Source organism: Schistocerca piceifrons, chromosome 4 (genome assembly GCF_021461385.2).
Source record: "Schistocerca piceifrons isolate TAMUIC-IGC-003096 chromosome 4, iqSchPice1.1, whole genome shotgun sequence".
Classification (NCBI taxonomy): Eukaryota; Metazoa; Arthropoda; class Insecta; order Orthoptera; family Acrididae; genus Schistocerca; species Schistocerca piceifrons.
In genome coordinates this window covers 630,710,266-630,736,297 of record NC_060141.1, presented here as the reverse complement: position 1 = coordinate 630,736,297, position 26,032 = coordinate 630,710,266, and the positions used below count along the sequence as shown (strand labels likewise).

At 42.7% G+C, this 26,032-nt stretch overlaps 1 protein-coding gene across 1 annotated transcript in view; it reads right to left on the bottom strand.

Moving 5' to 3' along the window:
• LOC124795193 (soluble guanylate cyclase 89Db-like) overlaps positions 1-26,032 on the bottom strand; it is a 440,530-nt gene that overhangs the window by 78,185 nt on the left and 336,313 nt on the right. Inside the window, exon 6 of the mRNA XM_047259097.1 lies at positions 12,521-12,792. Within this exon, the coding sequence (XP_047115053.1) occupies positions 12,521-12,792 (272 nt within the window). The remainder of the gene's footprint in view (positions 1-12,520; positions 12,793-26,032) is intronic.

Below are 26,032 nucleotides of genomic sequence, written 5' to 3'. Positions count from 1 at the left end.
GAGGTCTTATTACGAGTGAGTTTTAGAAAGCTTGTAATGGCCGTTACATACACTATGGACCATTAAAATTGTTACACCAAGAAGAAATGCAGATGATAAACTGGTATTAATTAGACAAATATATTATACTACGACTTACATGTGATTACAGCTGCCCATGCAGCTTCAACACGATACCACAGTTCATCAAGAGTAGTGAATGGCGAATTGTGACGAGCCAGTTGCTCGGCCACCATTGACCAGACGTTTTCAACTGGTGAGAGATCTGGAGAATGTGCTGGCCAGGCCAGCAGTCGAACATTTTCTGTATCCAGAAAGGCCCGTACAGGACCTGCAACATGCGGTCGTTCATTATTCTGCTGAAATGTAGATTTTCGCAGGGATCGAATGAAGGGTAGAAATGTAACGTACACTGTTCAAAGTGCCGTCAATGCGAGCAAGAGGTGACCGAGACGTGTAACCGATGGCACCCCATACCATCACGCCGGGTGATACGCCAGTATGGCGATGACGAATACACGCTTCGAATGTGCATACACCGTGATGTCGCCAAACACGGATGCGACCATCATGATGCTGTAAACAGAACCTGGATTCATCCGAAAAAATGACTTTTTGCCGTTTGTGCACCCAGGTTCGTCGTTGAGTACACCATCGCAGGCGCTCCTGTCTGTGATGCAGCGTCAAGTCCATGCTGCTGCAAACGTCGTCGAACTGTTCGTGCAGATGGTTGTTGTCTTGCAAACGTCCCCATCTGTTGACTCAAGGATCGAGACGTGGCTGCACGATCCGTTACAGCCATGCGGATAAGATGCCTGTCATCTCGACTGCTAGTGATACGAGGCCGTTGGGATCCAGCACGGTGTTCCGTATTACCCACCTGAACCCACCGATTCCATATTCTGCTAACAGTCATCGGATCTCGACCAACACGAGCAGCAATGTCGCGATACGATAAACCGCAATCGCAATAGGCTACAATCCGACCTTTATCAAAGTCGGAAACGTGAAGGTACGCATTTCTCCTCCTTACACGAGGCATCACAACAACGTTTCACCAGGTAACGCCGGTCAACTGCTGTTTGTGTATGAGAAATCGGTTGGAAACTTTCCTCATGTTAGCACGTTGTAGGTGTCGCCACCGGCGCCAACCTTGTGTGAATGGTCTGAAAAGCTAATCATTTGCATATCACAGCTTCTTCTTCCTGTCGGCTAAATTTCGCGTCTGTAGCGCATCATCTTTGTGGTGTAGCAATTTTAATGGCCAGTAGTGTATTTCATTTGCTTAGGATTATAATGCGAGGGCTTGCTCATCAGTGCCTTTGAGAATGATTGATGCTTTTCACGAAACACACACACAAAATAATATTCATTGTAGTACATTTATACTGTATTACATTTACTTTTGTTTAATCATTTATGTTTTTTTGTAAATTTATGGGATGCGGAAGACGGTGACGATATCCCAGAGGTCAACACGGATGGTACAAAATTAATACGTCCTTCTGTCGCCTCACTAATATCTGGGTTACGGCTAAGCTTCCGTGGGGGCCCTGTCACCCACATATGGCTGACGCTCTTCTTGTTCAAGCTGATATAATTTGCAGTTGGAACTTTCAAAGGATTTTGAAGAAATAAGCACTGAAATATAGCTATAGGATATATAACATAAACATACAAACAATGTACACATAATGCCGTAGGTTTTATTCATTTACATTTAGGATTTTACGTTATACTATGTCGCATGGTGTACGTTGAAACACACTAAACACATTTGAGGTGATTTTGGACTATTGGAACAATAGGTCGTAGCTCTTCTTTACTTTTTCTTTGTTTCTTGGCGTTCGGCAGTTTGTCTCTTCTTCCGGTAACATAGGGCGCACATCCTTTGTATAGGCTGGCCCTGCTGATTCTTGTTTTTTTTTTCCATGAATCTCTATATGGTGGGACACGTTGCTTGTTTTATTTCTATTACTGTCGGGCGTAGCGTTTTCCGCGGAGAATCAACCGGTAACGAGACGTTCCTGAAATTTTCTTATTTCTGTTTTTGTATTTATGGCCCTCTGGTACACGGTGTGAGCATTTACTATACTTGTTCCTAAAATCAGATGTACAGCTAATTTCTGATAGCAATTGGTACCCTTCCGCATCATTGTGGGATATGAAATCATCTAGTCGCTTTTGTCGATGTCAGTTTTTCCATTATTATATGCCAGAATCGTCAAAGAGTTCTGTTTCGGAGGACGACCGCGATGCATAGAATCCGAGCCTGACGTCATAATAGGTGCACGTTTTGTTGATAACACCTAACATCGCGAACTTCCTTCCATTTTAGCGATAAAATAAATGGTTCAAATGGCTCTGAGCACTATGCGACTTAACTTCTTAGGTCATCAGTCGCCTAGAACTTAGAACTAATTAAACCGAACTAACCTAAGGACATCACACACATCCATGCCCGAGGCAGGATTCGAACCTGCGACCGTAGCGGTCACGCGGTTCCAGACTAAAGCGCCTTTAACCGCACGGCCACACCGGCCGGCAGCGATAAAATACCGTTGTTATCTTCACGTGCTATCATTTGACCTCTCTTCAATGGGTACGACATTACAAAACGTGGCATAATTTTTTTGTTGTACCGTACATTTCGAACGACATGCGTTTTGGATTTTAGACGTTTGACTGCTAATTCAAAGCTCGTGTAAAAGTTGTCAGCAAACGAAGTTGGCCCTCCATTTAACAATTTAGCTGCGAGTTCGATGCAGACATTTGCGGCTATGTCAGCTTGCTTTCTTCCGCTGGTATTTCGTCCAGAATATGCTTTTGCAGGCCATGTATACCTTTTGGTTGAGCACAGTTTGAAAAGCTTCATAGTATACTTATACGATTTCGTAGATATATATTACCCGAATCTAGTCGTCGCGTCATAGGAAGCACTGTCTCGTCGAATACAGTTTCTTCTCCTGATGAAAAGACTAATAATTGTCTGTCACTATTTTTAAGAGTGGCAGAACTTTTCCAAGGCCTTGCCCTCGTCTATCGTTTTATTACTTGAGAAAAGCAAGTTTGCTAACAGTAATTCAAAACGATTACGGGTCTGCAGCTCGTAGTCTAGTGGCTAGCGTTCCTACCTCTGGATCACGAGATCCCGGGTTCGATTCCCAACCGGGTTCGAGATTTTCTCTGCTCGAGGACTGGTTGCTTGTGTTGTCCTCATCATTTCATCATTATCATTTGTGACTGTGGTTACAGTGGACAGTGTAAAAAAATTGGGACTTTGTACGGTCACTGATCATCGCGCAGTTGAGCGCCCCCCAAACCAAACATCATCAAAACGATTATGGGATATCCTGCAACATCTAACGATCGATGTCTGTACTAGACCCATCCAAATCACCAGTACGATAAACTTTGTAATTTCCTCCGACGTGGTGGGTTTCCATCTGTTCAGTGGAGCATGTTCAATCATTTCATGTTGACGCAGTTTTTACTCTGTATATCTATTATTCTCTGTGACTAACAGACGTATCACTTTGTCGTCTAAGAATAGCGAAAGCGCGTCATCTGCGTTAATATCAGACGAAAAATACATCAGAAGTCCACTTTTCCCGGTGAAAGGAAATACGAGTAACTGTTGCCTGTTACCCGCATTGGGGCCTGAACTCGATGAAATTCTGTTTATCAGTTTTTTTTTCTAAAACGCATTACCTCGTGCCATTACTCTTCTCACTTTCAATTATTCTTTTAAGCAGTCCAAGGAACATTTTGAGGCTACTAAGGTCAATGACATGCGTTTTAAACACAGTAGGCTTCTCGACTCAGTGACGGATCTAGGACAACTGCAGTGAGATCACAGGTAATCGTCTAGGCAAAGTTCTTATCGCTTTCGCCATTCCGAAATTAAACACTTTATTCTTTATCAGTAATCTAAGGCTCTGTGGCATTAGATTACTGGCGACGCAAGGGGCCCTCTCAAGTTGAATCGTTGCTATTCCCACTTAGCCGGCCGTTGTGACCGAGCTGTTCGAGGCGCTTCAGACCGGAACCGCGCTGCTGCTACGGTCGCAAGTTCGAATCCTGCCTCGGACATGGATGTGTGTCATGTCCTTAGCTTAGTTAGGTTTAAGTAGTTCTAAGTCTACGGGACTGATGACCTCAGATGTTAAGTCCCATAGTGCTTAGAGCCATTTGAGCCATTCCCACTTATCACTCTGTTTACGTTCCGACGCTCCGACAGTCGGGTTTGGTCTCCGCGTGTCTGTGGTGCATTGGTGTGTTTTTAGTAAATAACTGGACTATGATTCATTTTATGTTAGGAAATGTATTTGCTCCCTTCTTCGAAATCTTCTATGACATTTTTAAATTGTTCTTTATGTTAAGGAGCAACTGCTTCGTTTTCTTCTGAGTTTCTGCTCTTTGGCAAGAAGTCGATGTAATACACTCACCTTTGAAGCACCAGAGTATAATATTTGTGGTTGCCGAAGAGGCAGTATCGTCTTTACTTTTTGGCACTATCGGTTTACGCAGTAGCCCATGGACCATAATAGCGATGATGATTGCAATGTGACATGTTCTTACGAGAGGTGCCAAATTTTTTTATGTTAAAACTCTTAAAGCCTTTTAAATTTAAAAAAATTAACATTTACTTCTTTATTCTTCTTGCCTACATATTTATTTATAAACATAGGCACCCTCGTACCCCCAACGAGATACCTGTTTGTTGATACCATCACTATCGAAAGTTTGACTTTGTTGACGGAGCCACAACCTCACTTCTGCTTGCGCCGCTTCATAACTACTAAAGTAAAGTCCTCGAAGATGTTTTTTAAGTTATGGAAACAGACGAAAATCGCATGGGGTCTAGTGTGAACTATATGGAGGACGATCGATAACAGTGAACCTAAGACTGCTGTAGACGTCACAGCGCTCCTGTGTAGTGTGGCATTGTCGGAGGAAAGGAGAAGTTGCATCTGGTGTGAACGAACTCTTCTAACAGAAAACTGGCTTACAGCACGATTTTTCTCACGCACCGACATAGTTTTGTTGCACACTGTCATGTTACTCGCTACAGTACAGAGCTCTCTAGCGGCAGAGGACTGCAAATGTGCATACGAAGAAGGAAGATGTAGAATTTTAATAATGTTCGTTTTATTTAAAAAGGTTTAAGAGTTTTCACTTAAAAAACTTAGCATTACGTGTCAACATACCCTCTTATTACATTTAGTCATGCGGAAGCTTCTTTGTCGATGTGTGCTACCCCGTAGAGCCTTTCTGGCAGCAGTACACATGAAAGTTGTTTTTCGTCGATGTTCATACCCAGGAATTTACATTTCTTCTCTCTTCACTGCTTGCTCATTTGTTCCGATTGTGTATTTTCTCGCTCTGTGTAATTTTAGCAATATACAAATTGTCCGACGATTCATATCCACATTGGCGAAGCCTAGTCCAACATTTCTGGTTTTAAATATTGGCTTTCTGGACGTGCTCATAGAGCCATCTCGACAGCGGAAAGACGATACGACAATTCAGAAGATTAAAGTGTCAAACTGTGCCCTTGTACGAAGTTATATGGGCTTTGACTTGTAATGTGACGCCACTTAGGCTTTTTTCGTGTCAGTTACGATGATACGAAGATAATGACAACACAACACCCTGTCTCCAAGCAGAGAAAAATCTCCGACCCGGCCGGGAATCGAACGCAGGCACCACAGCTACCGAGGCGGACCGCGCAGTTTTAATTCGTCATATGTTATCAACAAAGGGAATACACAGACGAGAGTACAAAAGAAATTATACTGTGGTTTAGTATAATAATACAATATGCAAGTAGTTTAAGTGTTTTAGTAGTACATCTGCGGTTCTCCTCGAGTACTCTTCGCTGTTGTAGAGAAGGAAGTTCTGGTCTTACGTTAAATCAGTAAGTGGCTCGAAACAGCATATCCAGACACTACGGGATGATGATGGCATTGAAACAGAGGATGACACGCGTAAAGCTGAAATACTAAACACCTTTTTCCAAAGCTGTTTCACAGAGGAAGACCGCACTGCAGTTCCTTCTCTAAATCCTCGCACAAACGAAAAAATGCCTGACATCGAAATAAGTGTCCAAGGAATAGAAAAGCAACTGGAATCACTCAATAGAGGAAAGTCCACTGGACCTGACGGGATACCAATTCGATTCTACACAGAGTACGCGAAAGAACTTGCTCCCCTTCTAACAGCCGTGTACCGCAAGTCTCTAGAGGAACGGAGGGTTCCAAATGATTGGAAAAGAGCACAGATAGTCCCAGTCTTCAAGAAGGATCGTCGAGCAGATGCGCAAAACTATAGACCTATATCTCTTACGTCGATCTCTTGTAGAATTTTAGAACATGTTTTTTGCTCGCGTATCATGTCATTTCTGGAAACCCAGAATCTACTATGTAGGAATCAACATGGATTCCGGAAACAGCGATCGTGTCAGACCCAACACGCCTTATTTGTTCATGAGACCCAGAAAATATTAGATACAGGCTCCCAGGTAGATGCTATTTTTCTTGACTTCCGGAAAGCGTTCGATACAGTTCCGCACTGTCGCCTGATAAACAAAGTAAGAGCCTACGGAATATCAGACCAGCTGTGTGGCTGGATTGAAGAGTTTTTAGCAAACAGAACACAGCATGTTGTTATCAATGGAGAGACGTCTACAGACGTTAAAGTAACCTCTGGCGTGCCACAGGGGAGTGTTATGGGACCATTGCTTTTCACAATATATATAAATGACTTAGTAGATAGTGTCGGAAGTTCCATGCGGCTTTTCGCGGATGATGCTGTAGTATACAGAGAAGTTGCTGCATTAGAAAATTGTAGCGAAATACAGGAAGATCTGCAGCGGATAGGCACTTGGTGCAGGGAGTGGCAATTGACCCTTAACATAGACAAATGTAATGTATTGCGAATACATAGAAAGAAGGATCCTTTATTGTATGATTATATGATAGCGGAACAAACACTGGTAGCAGTTACTTCTGTAAAATATCTGGGAGTATGCGTACGGAACGATTTGAAGTGGAATGATCATATAAAATTAATTGTTGGTAAGGCGGGTACCAGGTTGAGATTCATTGGGAGAGTGCTTAGAAAATGTAGTCCATCAACAAAGGAGGTGGCTTACAAAACACTCGTTCGACCTATACTTGAGTATTGCTCATCAGTGTGGGATCCGTACCAGGTCGGGTTGACGGAGGAGATAGAGAAGATCCAAAGAAGAGCGGCGCGTTTCGTCACTGGGTTATTTGGTAACCGTGATAGCGTTACGGAGATGTTTAATAAACTCAAGTGGCAGACTCTGCAAGAGAGGCGCTCTGCATCGCGGTGTAGCTTGCTCGCCAGGTTTCGAGAGGGTGCGTTTCTGGATGAGGTATCGAATATATTGCTTCCCCCTACTTATACTTCCGAGGCGATCACGAATGTAAAATTAGAGAGATTAGAGCGCGCACGGAGGCGTTCAGACAGTCGTTCTTCCCGCGAACCATACGCGACTGGAACAGGAAAGGGAGGTAATGACAGTGGCACGTAAAGTGCCCTCCGCCACACACCGTTGGGTGGCTTGCGGAGTATCAATGTAGATGTAGATGTAGATGTAGATGTAGAACTGAAAATAAGTTGCATTATTTATGCTAATGTGTTTACAGCTGTAGTATGTGGCCCCCGAAGTTGCTATAAACTGTACTCTTAAAGTGAATGAAATCATTTCTTAGTCCTGTCATCCTGATTTAAGTTTCTTCCAGTTACTTAAATAAACTGAGTGGTTTTAGCTGGAAAGCTGAAACACTCATTTTGATCGATTGAAATAGTCCTCTGTGAATCACGGCATTGGCCGTGACAGGGAAGAGATATTAAATCTACACTATGTTCCGTACAACAAGTGCATCCACTCCCAAAACGTTGAACGTTTCTAGCTCTCTAAATAAACTTCATAGAAATTTGATTTGAATTGATTTCATACAGGTGGCTTAAATACATCAGCTTCGTGCCAGAAAAACTCTGTTTAAAAATAACTCGTCACTTTAACTGTCTGAAAAATAACTAAGTAAACTCTGCAGAAAGAGTAACGTTTCTTATGTAAATAAATAATCCTTTCTTCTTTTTTTGTAAATTACAGAGAGAAACGCCTGATCCAGAGCACCTCTAACGTATCTTTACAGATACTGTAGCTGAAAAACGCGTAAACACATCAATTGATTTCGTAAGATTATAAAAATGTGTAATATAAAAGCTGTACAAAAATCTGTTCACATCTGTATTCAGGTGCTTGGCGATGATTAATAACAGTCGAAAAGCAGTAAAAATAATGATTTTCGTAGCAGCTGGCGATGGTACAAAATGATTTTCGAGAAATACGTGCTAACTGCTGGACACGGCTACTGATAATATTTCTAAACGGTCAGAGATTTGCAGACGACGTAGCAATCTTTGCAGATCGCACAGAAGATAGTAGAACAGCTCAACGAAGTGACTAATCAAGCTAACCTCCATACTGACGTAACAGAAGCAAAGATGATGACTAACGACCTGGAAGGACTTGAAATACACAACAGTACATATTTCTTGAAGGTATCCTAGCATCCAGCAAAAGTCGGTGACTGGAAACGGATACCGACGCTAACAACACACGGAAAAATTTTGGAAACGCGATGTTTCTTATGAAGAAAAACCTGTTGGTGTGTACAAAAAGGATGTACTTCAAATCGTGTATCAACGTACCCTCACCTGTGGCTCTTACACGTAATCTCCCGCACATAAACAGGGATAAAATAACTGAGTCATATAGACGGCACTGGATCGAAGTATGTTGAATGTAAAACGAAGAAACTGGGCGAGAAATACATAGGGAACGAAACAGGAGTCAGCGATCTACTGACCCAAGGAATCACTAAAATAAGAATTGGTTAGGCGTGTGATAAGGTCTAACGAACGTCGGAAAAATTCAGATTAAAATGGCTGCCTCCAGGAAGAAAACCAAGAAATGAACAGTGGTCATTTCTGTAATGTATCAGTTAAAAACAACAATATCCAGTAAAAATTTGATGTGGACACCAGTAGAGAGATTTCAAACAATGGCACATTTCGCAGCTATGTAAAAGTCTTAAAAGCAACAAAAACACGAAAATTAATGACAGGCGACTATTTGAACAACCAAAACAGAGGCAACAGTACGTTACCAAGTACATTAAAATTGTCGGATATATCAGGGTGGGAAAAGTGGCTCCCATGATCCGAAGAAGTGAACTTGCTAAAGTGGGATGGAAATCATCTTTTCTGTACAACACTGCTTGAGAAAAAAAGTGAATCACCCAAAAGGGAATGAGGATAAGAAATGGAGCATTGCGGGTTGGGAGGGAATGTAATAATATTTCGTTGATAACAAAATAGAGAAAAATTTGCAAGGAACTTGACAGAATGAGCGCACTTATCAGCAGACTCGAAAGGACGCACAGCAAGTACTTGGGTGGCGGTCGTAACCGTGGTGGAAATTAACTAGATATGGAATACAGTTTGGTAAAATAAAAGTTATTTTGTAATTACGTTTGTACTCAAATGTTTACTTTGGCGCAGTCAGTACTTCCTTTTGGATCACTTAGACTACACATTCTGTGTGTGGACGAGCATTGCCTGTCGATAAATGGCAACGTTCTACTACCGCGTGGTCGGCCGTTGCAGCCGAGCGGTTCTAGGCGCTTCAGTCTGGAACCGCGCTGCTGTTACGGTCGCAGGTTCTAATCCTGCCTCGGGCATGGATGTGTGTGATGTCCTTAGGTTAGTTAGGTTTAGGTAGTTCTAAGTCTAGGGGATTGATGACCACAGATGTTAAGTCCCATAGTGCTTAGAGCCGTTTGAACCATTTTACTAACACATGAGAACTCAGGACGTCCGAGACGTATTGCTCTTCCGCCACAGTTCCCTCAGTCACTATCAGAAAAATGGTTCAAATGGCTCTGAGCACTATGGGACTTAACATCTATGGTCATCAGTCCCCTAGAACTTAGAAGTACTTAAACTTAACTAACCTAAGGACATCACACAACACCCAGTCATCACGAGGCAGAAAAAAACCCTGACCTCGCCGGGAATCGAACCCGGGAACCCGGGCGTGGGAAGCGAGAACGCTACCGCACGACCACGAGCTGTGGACAGTCACTATCATCCGTCTCCTGATGTCATACCGGATGGTTCCCCACAATACTACCGCAGGAGTAACATTGCTGTGCCTCTCTATAATACTGCGAATAGGCGGCAATAACATGCAGAAAATTCCCAATGGTTCTCTGATAATCAATCGTGGGAGATATACGTGCCAATGGTAGTGAATGGGATTAATATACATGAGGCGCCAAGAACAGACATATTTCAATTGGCTCCTAATCTCCCTTCCCAGAGTTACTTACTTAGTTACATGTTACATAGATCATTTGAACGATTATTTCACTGAAATGATGTGGAACGAATCACTTTACAGGATATACATGCATGATTCGTGTTAACATGAAGATATTGTTTTTTTAGTGCTACTCATGCAAGTACAGTTTTTAGGTAGAAATTCGTCAATGGCATGGAAAGAGTTGTCCAGGAGAAACGATTTTAAATTATATTTAAAACTTGCTTAGGTACCTGTCAAACATTTTATATTAGTCAGCAAATGATCAAAAAATTTTGATGCTCAACACTGAATTTCATTCTCAGCCACGGACAGCTTTAACAATGGGCAATAAAGGTCATTCTTCCCTCTGGTGTTGTAGGTATGGACATCACTGTTCTTCTTAAATTAATGACGAATTTCACTAGCGAGTATATGCATTGTGACGATGCAGCTAAAATGAGTACTTCCTTGAAGAACATAACGCCCATGGGTGAACACCACATATTATTCTTACTGCTCGCTTTCCTTCAATCAGTACTTTCTTTCTTAGTGATGAGTTACCACAGAAAATCATTCCGTAAACATTCTTGCGTGGAAATATGTAAAAATATGGTCTGGAGGTTGGTACATTTGTTTCCAAGATTGTCAATTATACGAAGAGAAAAAGGAGCTGAACTTAACTGTTTGAATAGCTCAGTAATACGCTTCTTCCAGTTCAGGTTTTCATTCATATATGCATCCAAAACTTTGGAGCATTCTGCCCTACTTACTGACTGACGTTGATGTGAACATCGATTTTTGGTGTGAGTATTTATTGTACCGAACTGAAATTGTGTGTTTCCTCAAAATTTAGGCTGAGTCCATTTTCACAGAGCTGTAAATATAATTTACCAACTCTTCTGTTGCTTTCTTTTTAATGGGATTTAATGTAACACTAGTACTGTCTGCAAGAAGTACAAATTTTGCTTGTTGAATGTTAAGTGAAGGGTCATTCGCATGTATAAGGAATAGTAGTGGACCCAGAATTGAACCCTGTGGTAATCCCTTTGCTGCGTTTACGGAAAGCGTGCTGTGCCGGTGGTGCAGTTGGACTACTCAGAGCGGAGAGCAGAGGAAGATGATGGGATTTAATGTAACATTAGTGCCCTCTGCAAGAAGTACCAGTTTTGCTTCTTGAATGTTGAGTGGAAGGTCATTCACATGTATAAGGAATAGTAGCGGACCCAGAATTGAACCCAGTGGGACTCCCTTTGCTGTGTTTACGGAAAGTGCGGTGTGATGGTGGTGCAGTTGGGCTACTCACAGTGAAGAGCAGAGTAAGATGATGGGATTTAATATAACACTAGTACCCTCTGCAAGAAGTACCAGTTTTGCTTCTTGAATGTTGAGTGGAAGCTCATACACATGTATAAGGAATAGTAGCGGACCCAGAATTGAACCCAGTGGGACTCCCTTTGCTGTGTTTACGGAAAGTGCGGTGTGCCGGTGGTGCAGTTGGGCTACTCACAGTGAGGAGCAGAGTAAGATGATGGGATTTAATATAACACTAGTACCCTCTGCAAGAAGTACCAGTTTTGCTTCTTGAATGTTGAGTGGAAGGTCATTCACATGTATAAGGAATAGTAGCGGACCCAGAATTGAACCCAGTGGGTCTCCCTTTGCTGTGTTTACGGAAAGTGCGGTGTGACGGTGGTGCAGTTGGGCTACTCACAGTGAGGAGCAGAGTAAGATTATGGTGTTTAAAAAAAACACTAGTACCCTCTGCAAGAAGTACCAGTTTTGCTTCTTGAATGTTGAGTGAAAGGTCATTCACATGTATAAGGAATAGTAGCGGACCCAGAACTGAACCCAGTGGGACTACCTTTGCTGTGTGTACGGAAAGTGCGGTGTGACGGTGGTGCAGTTGGGCTACTCACAGTGAGGAGCAGAGTAAGATGATGGGATTTAATATAACACTAGTACCCTCTGCAAGAGTTACCAGTTTTGCTTCTTGAATGTTAAGTGAAAGGTCATTCACATGTATAAGGAATAATAGTGGACCCAGAATTGAACCTAGTGGGACTGCCTTTGCTGTGTTTACAGAAAGTGCTGGACCAGTGGTGCAGTTGGACTACTCACAGCGGAGAGCAGAGGAAGACTACGGCGCCCGACTCGCCCATGCGGCGCATCTGTCCCTTGAGCAGGATGGCGCGCGTGCCCTGGGAGCCGCGGCGGTCCAGATAGCGCAGCTGTCGACGGCGCACGTCCAGCTGCTCCAGCTCCGGCTCGGGCTCCGGCTCCGGCGTGGCCGGCTGGCTGGGGCTGTCGCCGTCCAGCTGGTAGCCCTCGGGCAGCAGCCGCGGCGAGCGCAGCACCTCCAGCTCGAACAGCACCGAGTGCAGGTACAGCAGCTGCCGGAAAGAATACAACGCTCACATCAACTCCCTCCTACTGGAAGCTAAAACTTGAGCGCGTTGACACGCTGTTACTTTCACTGTCTTCAGTCCAAAGACTAATCTATTTTAAGCAAGCCTCTTCATCTCTGCATAGGTAGTGCAAAGTATATTTATCCTGAATATTCAAGAACAGCTAAGTGTGAAAATCTACCATACAACCAACTTATAGTTTAATTATTTTATCTTGGCGGTTCGCGCATGCCCGCCCATACTCGGGAGATTGCTGCGTTGCCAGTTGTACGCGCCAAGAGAAGCAGCGCCATAGTATAGTATAGTTCACAAACTTATGTTTAGGGGAGAGCGCGCAGTTTATGAAGAAAAGCCACCACGGCCGCATTAACCCTTTCGCTGCTACAGACGTGCTCCCCGAATTCCGCGCTGTGCGCGATTTTTCAACACTGCACTGCTCGCCTGTGCAGACACATGGTGTTCCGACTGCTTTGACACACTTATCATTCGATTTCTCAAAAACTATTTGGCCCAAAAATTTGATTTTTACACATCTTATTGACTGATACCTCCCCCCCACAAATGACTTAATTTTGTTTCGATGTTCAGCGCAGTTATTGCGCAGCATTAGATGTTGCCACTAGAAATTTCAAAACATTGCATTCAAACGAATAAAATTCATGAATTAAGAGACTTCGATATTGTTTTTAAATGAAGAAAATATTAAGCACCGAACAAGGTTTGAACTGAGAACCTTTCACTTAGCAGCCGTACACTTTATTTTTTTTAAATTTTTTTTTTGTAATCTCATTTTGTTCGTTAAAATTGTTCGTGGCGGACGTCGCCTGACGCCCGTTGAAGTTCATTATTGATTCATTCACTCAGTTTTTTTATTACAGAGGGTAGATAACCCTCTGACCGAACACGCTGAACTACCGTGCCGGCTAAACTTTTCTTTCACTCAAGGGAAGACTTGAACCAAGCACCTCTCGTTTTTTTTTTCTTTTTTTTGGTCATCAGTCTACTGACTAGTTTGATGCGGCCCGCCACGAATTCCTTTCCCCCTGTGCTAACCTCTTCATCTCAGAGTAGCACTTGCAACCTACGTCCTCAATTATTTGCTTGACGTGTTCCAATCTCTGTCTTCCTCTACAGTTTTTGCCCTCTACAGCTCCCTCTGGTACCATGGAAGTCATTCCCTCATGTCTTAGCAGATGTCCTATCATCCTGTCCCTTCTCCTTATCAGTGTTTTCCACATATTCCTTTCCTCTCCAATTCTGCGTAGAACCTCCTCATTCCTTACCTTATCAGTCCACCTAATTTTCAACATTCGTCTATAGCACCACATCTCAAATGCTTCGATTCTCTTCTGATCCGGTTTTCCCACTGTCCATGTTTCACTCCATACAATGATGTACTCCAGACGTACATCCTCAGAAATTTCTTCCTCAAATTAAGGCCGGTATTTGATATTAGTAGACTCCTCTTGGCCAGAAATGCCTTTTTTGCCATAGCGAATCTGCTTTTGATGTCCTCCTTGCTCCGTCCGTGATTGGTTATTTTACTGCCTAGGTAGCAGAATTCCTTAACTTCAATGACTTCGTGACCATCAATCCTGATGTTAAGTTTCTCGCTGTTCTCATTTCTATTACTTCTCATTACCTTCGACTTTCTCCGATTTACTCTCAAACCATACTGTGTACTCATTAGACTGTTCATTCCGTTCAGCAGATCATTTAATTCTTCTTCACTTTCACTCAGGATAGCAATGTCATCAGCGAATCGTATCATTGATATCCTTTCACCTTCTATTTTAATTCCACTTCTTAACCTTTCTTTTATTTCCATCATTGCTTCCCCGATGTACAGATTGAAGAGTAGGGACGAAAGGCTACAGCCTTGTCTTACACCCTTCTTAATACGAGCACTTCGTTCTTGATCGTCCATCTTATTATTCCCTCTTGGTTGTTGTACATATTGTATATGACCCGTCTCTCCCTATAGCTTACCCCTACTTTTCTCAGAATCTCGAACAGCTTGCACCATTTTATATTGTCGAACGCTTTTTCCAGGTCGACAAATCCTATGAAAGTGTCTTCATTTTTCTTTAGCTTCGCTTCCATTATTAGCTGTAAGGTCAGAATTGCCTCTCTCGTCCCTTTACTTTTCCTAAAGCCAAACTGATCGTCACCTAGCGCATTCTCAATTTTCTTTTCCATTCTTCTATATACTATTCTTGTAAGCAGCTTCGATACATGAGCTGTTAAGCTGATTGTGCGATAATTATCGCACTTGTCAGCTCTTGCCGTCTTCGGAATTGTGTGGATGATACATTTCCGAATGTCAGATGGTATATCGCCAGACTCATATATTCTACACACCAACGTGAATAGTCGTTTTGTTGCCACTTCCCCCAATGATTTTAGAAATTCTGATGGAATGTTATCTATCCCTTCTGCCTTATTTGACCGTAAGTCCTCCAAAGCTCTTTTAAATTCCGATTCTAATACTGGATCCCCTATCTCTTCTAAATCGACTCCTGTTTCTTCTTCTATCACATCAGACAAATCTTCACCCTCATAGAGGCTTTCAATGTATTCTTTCCACCTATCTGCTCTCTCCTCTGCATTTAACAGTGGAATTCCCGTTGCACTCTTAATGTTACCACCGTTGCTTTTAATGTCACCAAAGGTTGTTTTGACTTTCCTGTATGCTGAGTCTGTCCTTCCGATAATCATATCTTTTTCGATGTCTTCACATTTTTCCTGCAGCCATTTCGTCTTAGCTTCCCTGCACTTCCTATTTATTTCATTCCTCAGCGACTTGTATTTCTGTATTCCTGATTTTCCCGGAACATGTTTGTACTTCCTCCTTTCTTCAATCAACTGAAGTATTTCTTCTGTTACCCATGGTTTCTTCGCAGCTACCTTCTTTGTACCCATGTTTTCCTTACCAGCTTCTGTGATGGCCCTTTTTAGAGATGTCCATTCCTCTTCAACTGTACTGCCTACTGCGCTATTCCTTATTGCTGTATCTATAGCGTTAGAGAACTTCAAACGCATCTCGTCATTCCTTAGTACTTCCGTATTTTGTTATGACTATGAATTACTCACGTTTCGTCGAAGTACAATAGGAAATAAAACAATTACCGCTGTTCTTTATTGCGAAAAAGCTGTTAGTGAGAATGATACAAACACCTTTCCTTGCTATCGCCTGAATTAGGAGGCTTATTGCTTGTTTGGTTTAATTAATTAATAGAATATGAAGCGACTGATACAAAGAATGCTTTTTCCAAACTTTCTATTAAAGTCAGTCTGCTATCAAGACATTGCTTTTGTTCAATTACTTTATTTATGACTGAACGTTTCTGAAACTGAAGACACTCGTCCGTGCTCTGCACTGCAGTCGAGCTCTGGCAACGTCGTTCTCTGTTCATTGGCTGACTGTTTTGTGACGTCAGGTGTGCAGAACGAACCTAAACTCGGCCGCCGTCGTAAATGACGTGCAGCTTAATAGCTCATATTTCAAAGTTACTGACAATGATATTACACTGGTGGTCATAACTCAAGGACAAAAGTAGCTCTCACATGACGTGTCACGGCCAGGTAACACATACATACACTGCCAGAAAAAAATTAATACACCCTTTTAGAGGTTTACAATTCATTGTTGCAACAGTGCATTTGGAGTATATGAAGTGATTACTTATACAAATCAGTAGCACAAGTATTTCTGAGGTACCAGCTATCGACCCATTCTGAAACACCAGTATTAGTACGTTCTGGAGCCTCTGCAGGAGGCAATGCAGATCTCAATCTGACATATTGTCGTTCGTTCAGATGGCGAATACCGTCCTGTGTGATGGTACTTGAATTACGTAACCATCACGGCACCTCACCTCAATGTCTCGATACCAGCAATATTCTACTGTGTTTCTGTAAAACAGTTAACATATTTCTGTGACAACATTCAGATTTGATTTCATTAATGTAGAGGTACTTCGATACATCGATATGTATATATTGCAATGATATTATTATTATGTGTTTTCTTTCTTTTGTCACTATGATTATTGACGTACTTGTAACTCTGATTTTTGGTCGCGTAAGCGGTTATTAGAGAGTCAAGCTTTGGTTAAAAAGACGCAAATTGTAGTCAGTTTATGAAATGTGAACTTTAACAGTGAGGAAGATATTTTCAAGTATGTTTTATATTGTGAAGTGATGTTTTGGAACGAGTTACGTGGTATTGCAACAAAAGTAATAAAAAAAGAAGTGTAACTTAAATTCGGAGTGCTGATTACGTTTTTACATCACCATTTTTCTAACTTGCAAAAGTTTAATCTTCAAGAATGGTTTATGAAACACATCTATAAAACTTTTGAATATCGCAGAATAACACCTAGGCCTCTTTGCATCCGAGTTTGGAATCATCACTACCTAGATTTTTCGACGATTGAGCCATGAGTTCACAACGAGACCAGCGTGGGAAAGACGAAAAAATGAGTGCCTAGTTTATCCATTATTTCAAGAAATGACTTTATTAACTGTGCTCTAATGACACCTGCCACATAGTGTAACTTCGTTGTTGCCCGAAAAAGCAATATTTAGCAGCGTGAGCAACACTACAATCATAATTAATTTTTGACCTTTGTTGTGGTAGGGTTGTTAGACTTGGGATACGTTGTGCCACGCCAGCTCGACCTGTTCACGCAGTTCTGTAAGAGTTGTTGGCTGACGAGCCACACGAGTCACTTCTCGTCGCATCATAGCCCACACGTACTCGATTGGAGACAAGTCTGGAGATCGAGCTGTCCAGGGAAGTTGCTGCACTTCTTGCAGAGCAAGTTGAGTTTCACAGTCAGTGTGTGAGCAAGCATTGTTATGTTGAAACAACACATGGTCTTCCAGTTGGCAGAATGGCAAAAGAACGTACCGATTGTTGGTTAGCGGCCCCTCCAGACACACCAAGGCTGAACGAGACTTTTAGATTATCGCAACCCAGACAGTAAGGTCGGCAGTCAAATCTTCGAAGAAAGCACTTCAGAATCCACAACATCCAGAAACAGATGACCCCAGTATTCTGATATCGATAATTTCTTGGAGGTGCATATTGGGCCTGAAGATGACATACTAAATTGCCGAAAGTATTAGCTAAAATAAAGTAAAACAACTTCTCAGTTTGCATGCTATTTGCAGAATTTCTTTGTTAAATATTTGACTAGCCACTGTCCCACGCCCACAATGGATCAACAGAGAGTAACGCCTGCGTTGAGGCCAGTGTGTCTTGGAGGAATGCACTCTAGGAGATAGCACTCGTCAGGTCTACCTTGTACACGCACACGACCTTCACTTGTGTGCAGGCAGAATCTGCTTTCATCACTGATGACCGTGGCGCGCCAGTCAATCTTCTAAACGATCCTCTGATGGCACCAGTCGAGCCATGCACGACGATGCTGTGGCTTGAGTGGAAGATGGGCTAGGGATGTGCATGCCTGTAGTCCCTCTAATAATAATATGATCGCAATAGTTCGTGTTGACAGGTTTGGGCTCACAAGCCCTCCTATCTGTGCTGTGGTGGATGTACGATCCATCACTGCTGCCCCTACAATACGACAATCTCGGAAGGTGTCTGTGTTGGGTGAACGTCCAGAACATCGTCTACAGGTATGAGAATGTTCACGTGACCACTGATACCAGAATCGTTGCATAACTGACGCAGCACCATCCCGCCACTCGAAAGGTCACAGTTTGAGGCCTTCCAAACTCGCTCAGTTGGATGTTTCGCACGAATGCGTCTCCACGGCATGGATGCATGCTTGCTTCACACGTTTGCACCACATTCAGCCTTCTAGCTGTGACTATTCTCCTTATTAAATGGTAGACACGGATGGTGCTCTGGTAGCTATGCCAATACACTATCTGTTGACAGACGAGGAATAAACCACTATCAGTACACCTACTAGCCACTAAGTGGTAGATGCCGTCACCGAATCAAAATCGGTGTCATCTTACCGGGTTTACTAATTTTTTCCGACGATGAACTGCCAACAGCCTTGCCGCAGCGGAACACCGGTTCCCTTCAGATCACCGAATTAAGTGCTGTCGGGCTGGGCTAGCACTTGGATAGGTAGGCATCCGGTCTGCCGAGCGCTGTTGGCAAGCGGCGTGCACTCAACCATTGTGAGGCAAACTGAGGAGCTACTTGACTGAGAAATAGCGGCCCCTGTCTCGTAAACTGACATACGGCTGGGAGAGCAGTGTACTGACAACATGCCCCTCCATATCCGCATCTAGTGACTGCTGAATTGCTAATACAAACCACACAAGGTAACTGAAAGAACTACGCAACGAGATGAACAAAACTGATAGTTTTATTCGAAAACGATAATTTCGTTGAAGTCACTGCTTTTCATTATGGTCCTCACGACGTTAAAAACGATGCGACGTAGTTCTTAAGCGGACATTGTGCATGAAATTCGTTAAAATCTGACATTTTCTGTTCTTAAGGGGACGTTGTGCGTGAAATTCGTTGAAATCTGACATTTTCTGTTTTCTACTCCATCATATACTTTGGACTTTCCTGAACATTTTGGTATATAATACATTAAAATCAGTCAATTTTGAGTCCTTCAAATAATATTCTGAATGTTGAAGTGTGACTGTCAAATTTCGTGGCTACGCATATACCGCAACAGTTGAACAGTCATATCTTGGGAACTACACAGTCTCGAAGGCTGTGAAATGCTTTGTTTTGTGCCTACTGCTACGTCTCAGAAGTTGGCATTGCGAATAAACAAATCAGTCCTTTGTTTCTAATACTAGTTTTCGTTGAAAGTAGTGTGATTATCGGCTATTTTTGTAGTAAGCTAACTTCTATTTCTTTTTATACGTAAATAAAGTGACTAAGCGTAAAAGTAACTTCAAGAAACGCAAATTTGCGGATAACAGTTATGTGAGACCTGTATTTTCTTCGGAGATACTTGAAAACAACATGTGCTAGCAGTGAAGGAAACCACGATAATGTTTCTGAAGTGAACACTCCCCTTAGTGCATGGAAAAGGAAAGTAACTTTAGAAACGGGTGACGGTAGTAAAAGTAATGGTATTATGGACAACGTCATTACTGAACTGCAAATTCTTGCGCTAGTTACTTCTGAGACTGTCTCTTACAGCCTTTGTGGTGGGGAAGTTAAACTTTATGAGGATATTGGGGCTAGAACAGGTGTTGTGGCTAAATTAATTATTAAATGTCAGAAGTCCAAAAACGAAAAAGCATTTCATATTTCATCAAATTGTTCAGGTAATGAATTGTATGAAACTAATGTGAGACTGTTCAATGGCCTTAGACGCATTGGTAAAGATGCAAGGGCTGGTAATGTTCTCTGCACTGTGTTGAATTTGCCAAAACCACCTTCTAGGTATACGAAATATGTAACTGCAATTGGGGACTTCCCCCTCCCCCCCACCCCCCCATGAACGATGGACCTTGCCGTTGGTGGGGAGGCTTGCGTGCCTCAGCGATACAGATAGCCGTACCGTAGGTGCAACCACAACTCAGGGGTATCTGTTGAGAGGCCAGACAAACGTGTGGTTCCTGAAGAGGGGCAGCAGCCTTTTCAGTAGTTGCAAGGGCAACAGTCTGGATGATTGACTGATCTGGCCTTGTAACAATAACCAAAACGGCCTTGCTGTGCTGGTACTGCGAACGGCTGAAAGCAAGGGGAAACTACAGCCGTAATTTTTCCCGAGGGTATGCAGCTTTACTGTATGATTAAATGATGATGGCGTCCTCTTGGGTAAAATATTCCGGAGGTAAAATAGTCCCCCATTCGGATCTCCGGGCGGGGACTACTCAAGAGGATGTCGTTATCAGGAGAAAGGAAACTGGCGTTCTATGGATCGGAGCGTGGAATGTCAGATCCCTTAATCGGGCAGGTAGGTTAGAAAATTTAAAAAGGGAAATGGATAGGTTAAAGTTAGATATAGTGGGAATTAGTGAAGTTCGATGGCAGGATGAACAAGACTTCTGGTCAGGTGACTACAGGGTTATAAACACAAAATCAAATAGGGGTAAAGCAGGAGTAGATTTAATAATGAATAGGAAAATAGGTATGCGGGTAAGCTACTACAAACAGCATAGTGAACGCATCATTGTGGTCAAGATAGATACCAAGCCCACACCTACTACAGTAGTACAAGTTTATATGCCAACTAGCTCTGCAGAAGACGAAGAAATTGAAGAAATGTATGATGAAATAAAAGAAATTATTCAGATAGTGAAGGGAGACGAAAATTTAATAGTCATGGGTGACTGGAATTCGTCAGTAGGAAAAGGGAGAGAAGGAAACGTAGTAGGTGAATATGGATTGGGGCTAAGAAATGAAAGAGGAAGCCGCCTGGTAGAATTTTGCACAGAGCACAACATAATCATAGCTAACACTTGGTTTAAGAATCATGAAAGAAGGTTGTATACATGGAAGAACCCTGGAGATACTAAAAGGTATCAGATAGATTATATAATGGTAAGACAGAGATTTAGGAACCAGGTTTTAAATTGTATGACATTTCCAGGGGCAGATGTGGACTCTGACCACAATCTATAAGTTATGGTCTGTAGATTAAAACTGAAGGAACTGCAAAAAGGTGGGAATTTAAGGAGATGGGACCTGGATAAACTGAAAGAACCAGAGGTTGTACAGAGTTTCAGGGAGAGCATAAGGGAATAATTGACAGGAATGGGGAAAAGAAATACAGTAGAAGAAGAATGGGTAGCTTTGAGGGATGAAGTAGTGAAGGCAGCAGAGGATCAAGTAGGTAAAAAGAAGAGGGCTAGTAGAAATCCTTGGGTAACAGAAGAAATATTGAATTTAATTGATGAAAGGAGAAAATATAAAAATACAGTAAATGAAGCAGGCAAAAATGAATACAAACGTCTCAAAAATGAGATCGACAGGAAGTGCAAAATGGCTAAGCAGGGATGGCTAGAGGATAAATGTAAGGATGTAGAGGCTTGTCTGACTAGGGGTAAGATAGATACTGCCTACAGGAAAATTAAAGAGACCTTTGGAGATAAGAGAACGACTTGTATGAATATCAAGAGCTCAGATGGAAACCCAGTTCTAGGCAAAGAAGGGAAAGCAGAAAGGTGGAAGAAGTATATAGAGGGTCTATACAAGGGCGATGTATTCGAGGACAATATTATGGAAATGGAAGAGGATGTAGATGAAGATGAAATGGGAGATACGATACTGCGTGAAGAGTTTGAGAGAGCACTGAAAGACCTGAGTCGAAGCAAGGCCCTCGGAGTAGACAATATTCCATTGGAACTACTGACGGCCCTGGGAGACACAGTCCTGACAAAACTCTACCATCTGGTGAGCAAGATGTATGAAACAGGCGAAATACCTTCAGACTTCAAGAAGAATATAATAATTCCAATCCCAAACAAAGCAGGTGTTGACAGATGTGAAAATTACCGAACTATTAGTTTAATGAGTCACAGCTGCAAAATACTAACACGAATTCTTTACAGACGAATGGAAAAACTGGTAGAAGCCAACCTCGGGGAAGATCAGTTTGGATTCCGTAGAAACACTGGAACACGTGAGGCAATACTGACCTTACAACTTATCTTAGAAGAAAGATTAAGGAAAGGCAAACCTACGTTTCTAGCATTTGTAGACTTAGAGAAAGCTTTTGACAATGTTGACTGGAATACTCTCTTTCAAATTCTAAAGGTGGCAGGGGTAAAATGCAGGGAGCGAAAAGCTATTTACAATTTGTACAGAAACCAGATGGCAGTTATAAGAGTGGAGGGACATGAAAGGGAAGCAGTGGTTGGGAACTGAGTAAGACAGGGTTGTAATCTCTCCCTGATGTTGTTCAATCTGTATATTGAGCAAGCAGTAAAGGAAACAAAAGAAAAATTCGGAGTAGGTATTAAAATCCATGGAGAAGAAATAAAAACTTTGAGGTTCGCCGATGACATTGTAATTCTGTCAGAGACAGCAAAGGACTTGGAAGAGCAGTTGAATGGAATGAACAGTGTCTTGAAAGGAGGATATAAGACGAACATCAACAAAAGCAAAACGAGGATAATGGAATGTAGTCGAATTAAGTCGGGTGATGCTGAGGGAATTAGATTAGGAAATGAGACACTTAAAGTAGTAAAGGAGTTTTGCTATTTGGGGAGCAAAATAACCGATGATGGTCGAAGTAGAGAGGATATAAAATGTAGACTGGCAATGGCAAAGAAAGCGTTTCTGAAGAAGAGAAATTTGTTAACATCTAGTATAGATTTAAGTGTCAGGAAGTTGTTTCTGAAAGTATTTGTATGGAGTGTAGCCATGTATGGAAGTGAAACATGGACGATAAATAGTTTGGACAAGAAGAGAATAGAAGCTTTCGAAATGTGGTGCTACAGAAGAATGCTGAAGATTAGATGGGTAGATCACATAACTAATGAGGAAGTATTGAATAGGATTGGGGAGATGAGAAGTTTGTGGCACAACTTGACCAGAAGAAGGGATCGGTTGGTAGGACATGTTCTGAGGCATCAAGGGATCATTAATTTAGTATTGGAGGGCAGCGTGGAGGGTAAAAATCGTAGAGGGAGACCAAGAGATGAATACACTAAGCAGATTCAGAAGGATGTAGGTTGCAGTAGGTACTGGGAGATGAAGAAGCTTGCACAGGATAGAGTAGCATGGAGAGCTGCATCAAACCAGTCTCAGGACTGAAGACCACAACAACAACATTGGGGACTCTGTAAATGCTGTGGCTGAAGATTCAATGGTTGTTGCTACATCAGAACTAAATGAGAGTGACACAGACATCAGCATTGCTCTGGATGGATCCTGTCAAAAAAGTGGGTTTAGTTCTAAAAATGGTTTTATGTACATCTGCAATAAGTATTGACACTGGAAAAGTTTTGGATTTTGAAGTTCTCAGTAAGTACTGCCAAGGTTGTACAGTGAACCAGAACTGATTACCTCATTAGCGGCAGTGTATAAAAATTATGATGGCACAACTGGAGGAATGGAGGTAAAAGGAACAGTTAACATTTTCCAGCTTTCGCAGGAGGAGATAGGTGTCAAATATATGAATTACTTAGGTGATGGAGGCAGCAAGGCTTTCATTACAGTACAAAACAGTAAGCCATATGATGTTCCCATACAAAAACTTGAGTGTGCAGGATATGTCAATAAAAGAATGGTAACATGTCTGTGTAACCTAAAAACCAACCTGGATAATACAAAAAATCCAAACTGGGTAATACAAAACTGTCTGATGGCAAGACAAAAAAATGTGCTGGAAGACTAATGGACAAAGTAATTGATGAATTACAGAAATATTATTTTAGGGCCATTAGAGATAACTGTGACAATTTAGAGAAGATGAAAAGAGCTGTGTGGAGCACTTTTATTCATCTAATATCAACTGAGGGAAAGCCATGTCTGCTTTGTGCCCACCTCCAACAAACACTTTATATAAATATAGGCAAGCTGAATTTTCTGACGCCCTGCATGAATTTACACACAAACATTCACTTCCTTTGGCAGTACGGAGGCAATCAAACCTATTTACCGAGATTTTGCAAATCCTGAGCTACTAGAGAAGGATACAACTGAGGCACAATAACATATAAACATGTATGATATGCTATAGAGCGGAAGTTGCAAAAAAGAAATTGTGTGTGCTCTTAGGTACCAACCTAATCACCGCTGCGGAAATTGTGACACACTGAGAAAGAACCTGCGACACAACAACTTCTGACAGATATGTGAACAATATAGATAATCGTTTCCAGAGAACTTACAAGCAACAGACTTAAGATTTTTTTCGTACACGAGAATGCAAAACTACCAACTGCAAATGCTCGTATATTTGTATTAGGCGGAATAATTCGTCCGCCCCCGCAGCTGAATAATCAGTGTGCCTTTGTTTGGCTACAAGACATGGCGAGCCGTTATCGTAAATCTACACTCCGGTTTACTTACTGCAACGACTTTGCCCGACCCAAAGGACTCGAGGTGGAGCGTTTTCTGGTAGAGGAAGTGAAGATCCTGCCGACCGATATTATCGGAATACATTTGTCGATCGTGATCAGCGTTGCCTCTGTTAAAATCATTAACGGTGCGGCATGCGAACGCATCTTACGTGAGCCGGCCACTGTGGCCGAGCGGTTCTAGGTGCTTCAGTCCGGAACCGCGCTGCTGCTACGGTCGCAGGTTCGAATCCTGCCTCGGACATGGATGTGTGTGATGTCCTTAAGTTAGTTAGGTTTAAGTAGTTCTAAGTTTTAGGGGAGTGGAGATCTCAGATGTTAAGTCCCATAGAGCTCAGAGCCATTTGAGCCATCTCACGTGAGATAAAACACTGGCTCCACTTCTGTCGTCCTGATGGCAATGTGGGGGCGGTAACCGTCGACCACGCAGGCTTAGGTGTGCGTACGACACGCATTTTCGAATTGCCATTCGAACTTCCCGAAGAGGAAGTCGTCGTGGCACTCCGATCACACGGGACTGTCCACGGCCGTACTGCGGAGAAGTGGATACAGTTTCTCACATGTCCTGTCTTAAACGGCGTCCGATGGGTCACCATTGATGTCCGGAACCACGTCCCTCCTACTCACAGATGTGCGGATGCGGTGCAATAATTGTATAGGACGACTAGCCTCGGACCTGTTCCGGGTGCGGCAAAGAAGGTCACCTTAGATCCGAATACCTACAACGGCGTATTACGCAACTTCCAGCTGCCGAAGGACCATCAGTGTCGCAACCTACGGTGCTACTGATTACCTACACCGCTGCTCTTGCTTCTTCTACCACTTCGCAACGCCACAAACGAGCTCGACCATTTCCCGACGGAGAGCGCCTCGGACGGCCCGCCGTCTCGACGCCCATCGATCCCCATCCGACCGTGCCGACCTGACCTGTTGCTGATACAATCCTCGGCAGCACGATGGAGATCGACTCGCTCATCGTCCCTACGGCGACCTTCCTGCCAGAGCGATGCGACTCCCTTCCGTCATCGGACACGGAAGGTCGCGTAAGGAAACAACGTTCTTCGAAACGTCGCAAGAGAAGGCGCGGCACCGTTTCCGTCCAAGAGGAGTCGTTGCAGGTAGAGGATGAAGCCGCCGTCGACCCGAAGGACGCCACTGAATCCGCCACTACCGAAGGACGCGGCGTCATCCACCGGTGTGCCAACGCCCGTTGCTCCAACGCAACATCACGACGCTG